Source organism: Garra rufa, chromosome 3 (genome assembly GCF_049309525.1).
Source record: "Garra rufa chromosome 3, GarRuf1.0, whole genome shotgun sequence".
NCBI lineage: Eukaryota > Metazoa > Chordata > Actinopteri > Cypriniformes > Cyprinidae > Garra > Garra rufa.
Genome location: NC_133363.1, coordinates 60,090,843 through 60,099,466, shown reverse-complemented (window position 1 = coordinate 60,099,466; position 8,624 = coordinate 60,090,843). Strand labels below are relative to the sequence as shown.

Below are 8,624 nucleotides of genomic sequence, written 5' to 3'. Positions count from 1 at the left end.
TAGTGTTATGGTTATGCAAAATGACTGATTTAACCAACTACACCACATGCACGGGCAGCATGCCATTTCGTAAAACAATGAGGAAGTTTTTCCAACTTCATGCCTTCGCTTTAGAGGATCTGATGTGAATCTGTCTTGAGATGTCAAAAACTTTCTGTTGCAAGTAGAATACTGCCAGGCAGGGTCTGAGACGACTGCGTAAAGTGCAGAATGTGACAAATATGCAAAAAAAAAAAAAAAAACTATGGTTGCATGAACACTGCAAAAATAGAGGTGTATATTATTTTTTCAAACTGTAAAATATCCAGGGTTTCATGAAGGTAAATTTAAGACCATTTTAAAACCAAGCAAAGAAAATTTAAAGGGGTCATCGGATGCCCATTTTCCACAAGTTCATGTGATTCCTTAGGGTCTTAATGAAAAGTCTCTAATATACTTTGGTTAAAAATTCTCAATAGAAGTGTAAAAAAAACACCCTTTTATTTAGTCAAAATCGGCTCCGCAAAATATCAGCTCATTTTATCGCATGGTCCCTTTAAATGCAAATGAGCTCTGCTCACCCCGCCCCTCTCTGCCGTGGGATTATGAGCCGTAATGTTTACTTTAGCCACATTTAGCCGCCTTTATGGGCGAAACTTGCCAACAAGCACATTATTAAGAAAGGCCATTTGCAAAGATGCATAAAAAACCCTTCTACTCACTTCTGCTGTGGGTGAAGCTGCATCAGGAATGATTTGGACTAACATAGATGCACATGTAGATTGGGATAGGCACTTTCCTTTTAAAAAAAACAAAGGTAACGTTATCCTCTGCGTCTTCAGCGGCTCAGATGTTGGGAGTAAATGACTACTACTACTATGTTCATTATTACATCCAACAACAGAACACCTCAATCGCTCAATCAGAGACATTCTTGTCTTCTCCTGCACCAGAGTCAAACAATGGCGATCGGAGTCAGACTGTTTCTGCTCGGTGAGGGCGGGTCTATGGTAAGGTGCTCATGTCAATCAACTATTGTGGGAGTGGCCTCTGTCTGTGTGCCGTCACACCAACAAGAAGCTGAGAATGACCTGATTTTAAAAAGGGGATATTACTTTTAAAGATTAAAAAATACCACTGGGTGGATTTTTCATTTAGCATCTCAAGCAAAAGAGCAGACGCAGATATAAAGAGAGGGAGGTGTGCGCGCGTTGGGAGACCTCACGCTCGTTCGGCAAAACCGGAGAGCCTCAGAAACCATATTAGGTTTGTCCAATTATGTGTTTATGTATTGTTGCTAGACACTTTTCGCTAGGTTGGCAACATTGTGCATCCATTTCTTTAACTATGGGCTAGGTAGTGGGTCAAACAGAAAATGCGTCAATTCTGACAGCCCTAATTTTTATATTGAAAAATAAGCCAAAAAAACTAAGGAACATTATTTCTTTGCAGTGCATGCAACATTTAAAGAGAAGGTTATATGGGTTTTCAAAAATATCTCTTTTGCAGTTTGTAACAGCTATCCTTCAAATTTAAACAGTCTGCAAAGTTTTTAATCAAAAAAAGTGCATTATACATAAAGATATTGTCTCTCACAAAACAAATTTGACTCGGAATCGCCTTAAAGAGTCATCATATATTTTAATATTTGCCTGTTACTGATATACATCACTGGGTAACACATTAGTGTAATCCCGTCTGTGAAATGCGAATAGTCTGACCTGCCGACAAACACTTCAGCTAGTTAGTGTGTTAACATCATGTCAAGAAGATGCTGCGTTCTGCGCTGAGAAAGCAAATTTGTTTTGTTTTTATTGTTGAAAGATGATGATGTAAAGAATCTTTTGTTAAAATATTTTTTTAAGATACCACAACAATACAATTCAAACCTTTTGTTGTGTTCCTCATTTTACCAAGGACTTAGGGGTGTAACGATTTTTCGTAGTATGATATTTCGCGATGCAAAAATGTTACGATATGTATCGTAGAGTGATGACGATACATTTACGATATGAAGACAGTCTAATCCTATTGGTTGAGCTGCCGACGTCTCCTACTCTGCAACAGCGCTGCTTGTGCTTTCATTGCAGTTGCAGAAATCGCTTGAACTGAATATTAGTAGAGCAACATGAGTTCGGCTGAAGGTGCCCCATCTTCACGTCCGACGTCTGGCAGCATTTTGTGTAATCCATAAGGTTTTTATTAAACCTTAAAATATGACCTTGTATGTACAACTAAGAAAGTTATTGAAATTAGTTTTTTTTTATAAAACTAATAGTATGGGTCAAAATTATTCTTTATTTTTCTTTTATGCCAAAAATCATTAGGAAATTAAGTAAAGATCATGTTCCATTAAGATTTTTTGTAAAATTCCTACTGTAAACCTATCAAAATGTAATTTTTTATTAGTAATATGCATTGTTAAGAACTTAATTTGGACAAGTTTAAAGGTGATTTTCTCAGTATTTTGATTTTTTTGCACCCTCAGATTCCAGATTTTCAAATAGATGTATCTCGGCCAAATATTGTCCTATCCTAACAAACCATACATCAATAGAAAGCTTATTTATTGAGCTTCCATATGTTGTATACATCTCAGTTTTGTAAAATTTTACCTTATGACTGGTTTTGTGGTCCAGGGTCACAAATATGATTGATACTTTATGTGTACATTTTCAACTGAGTGCTTAAAATATCTATTTTTTGAGCTAATAAATGATCTACTGCTGTTTTTTTTACTGTCTTACTGAGATAATTCTGATGATCGCTGTGAAACAAATAATTCCTAAGAATGTGTTGATTAATGTAGACTGTCGTTCTAATTACTTGTTGAATAATAAAGAATGTAACTTAGACATATTTTGATTTACAATCTGTTGTTTCATCAGCACCCAGGTAACATATCCAATATTACTGTTTTGTTATGTGTTTACAGTTTAGTACAGGGGTTCTCAACTCTGGCCCTTGAGATCCACTTTCCTGTTGGAGTTTCTCTCCAACCCAAATTAACACACCTGAACAAGCTAATTAAAGCCTTCAGGATTGCTAGAACATTACAGGCAGGTGAGTTTGATCAAGGTTGGAGCTAAACTCTGCAGGAAAGTGGATCTTTAGGGCCAGAGTTGAGAACCTCTGGTTTAGTAGGTAAATTTTAGCTGTGGGCACGATTTGCGTGCATAAGTTTTAAACGAAATGTTTTTATGTCATTATTTTATAAATGGATTGGAGCACTATTTTATTGTTTTATGTAAAGGTGCATACTGGGTTGCCAGGTTTTCACAACGCAACCCGCCTAATTGCTAGTCAAAACTAGCTTAATTGCATTTAAAGGGGGTTCTCCCATTAAAATTGTGTTCCAGGGTGTAAAATACATGCTTTTTTTTTTTTTCTCACTTTAATTTTTATTGCATTTTTAGTATGTCACAACTGCTTACAATCAAATGCAATTTTCCAAATATCAGAAAAGGCTAATTTGAGTCAGATATGACATTCCATTTCAATAACAAGCAGATAACTAAAACAAACCAAAAAAAAAATAAAAAATACAGAGCCTGTGGTGAGAATACTGTAGAAAAAAAATTCAAATAAAAAACATGGTGCATATAAAAAGGAAGACAATTGGGTATAAAAGAAAAGGCACAGTTGACATATATGCCTAAAACTTTGGCGAGTACAATCTGAGAGCCAGAGCCCTTATGCTTTGTCAAAGTAAAGATTCCATTTTTGCCATCTTTTGGCATACAAGTCCACTTTCAAACGTATCACACCAGTCATATGTTCCAACGTCCTCATTTCCTGAATTACATCAAGCCATTGTTGCTGTTTAGGTGAATCAGGCTTATACCAGCTTCTGGTTATGGTTTTCCTTGCTGCTGTAAGGAGTGTTTTTACCAGGTATCGATCCTCCTGTAGTGTAACCAGTGAGATATGACCCAAGTACAAGACAGTGCATGAAAATGGTATCTCATATCCAAGCACCTTTGTTAGGGTTAAATGCACATTTTTCCAAAATGGCTTCAGTTTTTCACATCTCCAAAAAATATGTGTATGGTGTGCTTCTAAGCAGCCACATTGTCTCCAACATTGTTGGGGTGTAGAAGAAGCTTTACTGCTGATTTTAGGTGTAATAAAGAATCGTACTAAATTCTTCCAATTAAATACTCTCAATTGTTGCGAGCTTGTGGAGGAATGTTGAATTTCACACATATCAAACCATACATCTGGTAGGATTTCTACATTTAATTCTTTTTCCCACCTTGATTTAAGGTATAATGTTGAGTTGGCCTTACTTTCCATAATACTTATGTAAAACATGGAGATTATTTTTACACATTTACTATTCGACTTGTATGCATTCATCATAATCTTCACAACAGGATTAATTTCGTGTGGAGTTTCCATTTTTATTTCTCTGTTAAAGTAATCTCTGAATTGTATATACCTAAATAAGTCCCGATTAGTAAGAGAAATTTTTTCTTTCAGTGTTCGGAAAGTCAGTAAATCCTCGTTTTCCACTACTGTACATATTGATCTAATGCCCTTTGTTGCCCATTGCTTAAATGTGGCATCACTTTCACCTGGTTTAAATTGAGTATCAAAGGCTATCCATCTAAGTACTTTTTGGTCTTTGCTTAATTTAAATTGTCTGGCAAATTCAAACCAAAACTCCACTGCTCCAGAGGTTATTGAATCCAATTGACTTTTGACTTAAAATACATGCTTTTTGTGAGGGTTCTTACAATTACAATTACAATGTTTTCTGACCTTAGATGCATTTAAACCTGTTTGTAAGGGACTTAAAAAAACATATGACCTGCTCTTTAATGCCATGACTTTCTTAGACTTACTGATTTAGGATCTTTTAAGGCCTTAATTTGTGTAAAGGTAAATTTAGACTTTAAGACAAACCCTGAATATCATGACTTTGCTCTTTTTTGGTACTTGATACACTGCTTTTCCCAAATTCATCGCTATGCAGCTGTGTAAATCTAAACAATGTAAAACTGGCACATGTTCTAGTTAATGCTTCTATGTGAATTTGTGTAAGCGCTCTGTAATAAGCATTAGACATTCCTATTTAAAAGAATTGAGCATTGTAGCCAATCAGAAATATCTCTGTTGAGCCTGTGAACGTAATGACCAGATGTGTTTGCATTGGTCTCGATATACTCAACACGGCTAAGAAACAAAAAAGAACACAATGTAAAACAAAAGACTGATTGTGCTGTGAGCGTCGTTGATTATAATGAGAGCGCTCTTTGCTCACTCGTTGTGTATAGTGTACAGAAAGTTAAATAATTTCTGATTTGACACCATTTATATGGTGAACTGAATCTGAAACATAGGCATAAAAGCATAGTAACAAAGGGTTCCCATTCTAAGCCAAATGTAAAATTCCCTGACATTCAACTGACAAAAAAAGCTGAATTTCCATCACCTATAATGAATGGATCCATCCATTTGCAAGCTTTATTTACTTGTTCACAGATGTTTTAGTACAAAACACACACAGACATTTTTTTGCTTTTACCTGTTAAATGCTCTTTAATATTTTTCTCTACAAACAGAAATTTTTATGCTTTCAGGGGTTAAATTCTCTGAAGGATTTTCTGTTTGTCATCAAGTCTTTTTATTTCTTCACATTTAGTTTTTGCCTTTCTATCGTTTACTTCTAACACCTGAAGTGGTCATTTTTATAGCCAAATGTCTTGAACTTTACATTTTCCTGTCATGTTTGCCTTAGTTAACAGGTACAGCCTGGTGACTGGATTTGACTTTAGCGATTGCCAGTTGACGAGCGGAAAGGAAATAAAATGGCACTGAAAAATACCCTAACCATAAAAATAGGCAAAATGCATGAAACAATGCAATAAAAAATACAATGTAGAAAATATTAATTTTGATAAATGAAAACTAAAATTTAAAGCGACAAACAAAAATCCCTAATATTCCATGGACAAAAAAATTATCAAGTTCCCTAGCTTTCAATGTCTGGAATAGGCTTTTAAAATTCCACGATATTCCAGAAATTCTTGACCCGTACGAACCCTTGTAACAGATGGGGCAAAACAACTGATACTGTATGTCAAACTATATCTGTGCATTAAATGCTAACGGTATAGTTTGTATTTAAAGTGTAAATGCAAACTAATAAATCTGACACTTGTACTATGTAATGTGTAATATGTTGCATTTTACTGGTAGGTTGCACTTTTTGTATAATGCAATAATAGTTATTCAATAGTAGTTAAATATTAAAAAGAACCATTTTAATTGTATATTTAAAAGCTGTTACCTCAGAGTTTCATATAGTGTTTTTAATAAAACAATTTTTAAGTCAGTTATCTTTTGAGGCTGCTTATTTGTAATTGTTACCTACAGTAACAATTTAACTGGAATAGTCTTTTAAAATTCCATGATATTTAAGAAATTCTATGACCTGTATAAACCCTAGTAACAGACGCAGCAAAGCAACTGATACTGTATGTCAAAGTATATCTGTGTATTAAATGCAAACTGTATAGTTTGCATTTAAAGTGTAAATGCAAAGTGTAAATGCAAACTAATAAATCTGACACTTGTACTATGTAATGTGTAATGTGTTGCTTTTTACTGGTAGGTTGCACTTTTTGTATAATGCAAAAAATAGTTATTCAATAATAGTTCAATATTAATACGTACCATTTTAATTGTATATTTAAAAGCTGTTACCTCAGAGTTCCATACAGTGATCTTAATAAAATTGTTTTTAATTCAGTAATCTTTTGAGTCTGCTTATTTTTCACCTACAGTAAAAATTGAGGTATTACCGGGGTATTCATTTCTGGTATTGTACCGAAGGCAAAATTATGGTATCAAGCCATCTATAAGGTTTAAAAAGTTTAATTGTAATGATAATGAATAATAAAAATATATATATATATTACTATTACTATTACTACTATATATTTTTTTTTCTTTTTTTTAAATGGATTTTTTTAAATGCATTAACATATTCATTTTAAATACTATAAACCTTTATTAGTTATTTAATAATAATAAATTATTGATACTATTATTAATAGTAATATTTATTTTAGTGGTGGGCATAGATTAATTTTTTTAATCTAGATTAATCTAGATTAAATCTTGAAATTAATCTAGATTAATCTAGATTAAAATGGCTAATTTGAATTATGCTGAAGGCATTCAGAATATGTGTGCTACCCAAATAATGACTAAAATTAAGTCTTTGAGAACGGGTTTCTCAAGCCAGGTGGCACATTAGACCAGGCACTCATCTCCTGTTTCCAAAATGCATTACAAACTGCTTGACAATTGCATTTACAACACAATTAACTATACAAACTTGTGTAACCAAGTACTTCTGTTCTGCGCAAAAGGCTGTAGGACGTGCGCGTTCCAGTAAAATATACAGGCGCGCGGGTATGGATTATGTGATGATGCGTGCATCTTCCAATAAACTGCGTTGCTTTTAGAAGCGTCAATTCAGTTGTTGCATATAGTTTAATGTCTTTATTTCGGGATTATCAAAGTAAATTATAACTCAAACTTGAGATTTTACTGGGGCACAGCAGATTTTCACTGGGGCACGTGCCCAAGTAAAAAGGGTCTAGCAACGCACGCACCTGCCCTGAAGCGGCTTCATAACTGCATCCATGTCTGCGCGTCTCATTTGATGTGGTAATTTCACTCGCCCCCTACAGTGCAATTCAACTAGATATACGTCATCCGCGCTAAAATATCAAGGTGAAAGTCATCATATCTTGCGTAGTTTAGACCCAGCTCCCAACCCAACTTTGAGAATAGATTAACGGCGATATTTTTTTTATCGCGCGATATGAGTCTCACGTTAACGCAGCACGTTAACGCCGATAACGGCCCACCACTAATTTATTTATTATAATTTCTTTTTTTGTACATCAGTTTGAGAGTATTTTTGGACACTGCTGGATGTGAAAAGGTTTCTTACCAGCTTGCTCCTCCATGTTGCTGTCGCTGCCACCTGGATCCGCAGTCTCTTTGACGTACCAGTACGAAGACATTTTTCAGGCTAGGATAGTTGCTGTGTCATTCGAAAGACATCTTCGTTGACCAAAGATACATAAAACGCCTCTTCAGAAACTGAGACTGCATGACATCCATCCATTCGTTTGTCTTCAAAACAAAATTCAGAGACAATATGTAGGCAAGTGAAACATAAATATATAACATCATGAAGAATGCAACAAGATATAGATAAGTTTGCAATATTAATTGCATTGTTGCATGAAAAATAAACACAGATAACAGCAAGATACATCATAAAACAGGTCACAGACCTGTTGCTTTTGACATTAAAGTCAATTAACATTCCTGGTCTCATTAGTACAGGTTGTTTAAAAGCAAAAAACTGTCTTTGTGATTTCCTACTTTGGTCATAGGTTAAAATCAAGTCCAAACCTGCGGTTTTCTTGTCTTTCAGAAATAGATCCAGCTATGAAAGCCATATGGATTGAGATGAGAACATTGTTTAATTTGAATATGAAAATGCAGCAGGGAAACGAGACAATGGGCATCTGAGACTTTCTTATGCAGTTCCTCGAACATAACACCACTGCCATCTTTTTATAGAAGTCCAGTGCGAAGGAAGTCTACTGATATTT

The 8,624-nt window shown here is 34.6% G+C and overlaps 1 protein-coding gene across 1 annotated transcript in view; it reads right to left on the bottom strand.

Moving 5' to 3' along the window:
- lrrk1 (leucine-rich repeat kinase 1) overlaps window positions 1–8,024 on the bottom strand; it is a 107,891-nt gene extending 99,867 nt beyond the window's left edge. The window contains exon 1 of the mRNA XM_073836722.1: window positions 7,952–8,024. Within this exon, the coding sequence (XP_073692823.1) occupies window positions 7,952–8,024 (73 nt within the window). The remainder of the gene's footprint in view (window positions 1–7,951) is intronic.
- Window positions 8,025–8,624: the final 600 nt, after the last annotated feature.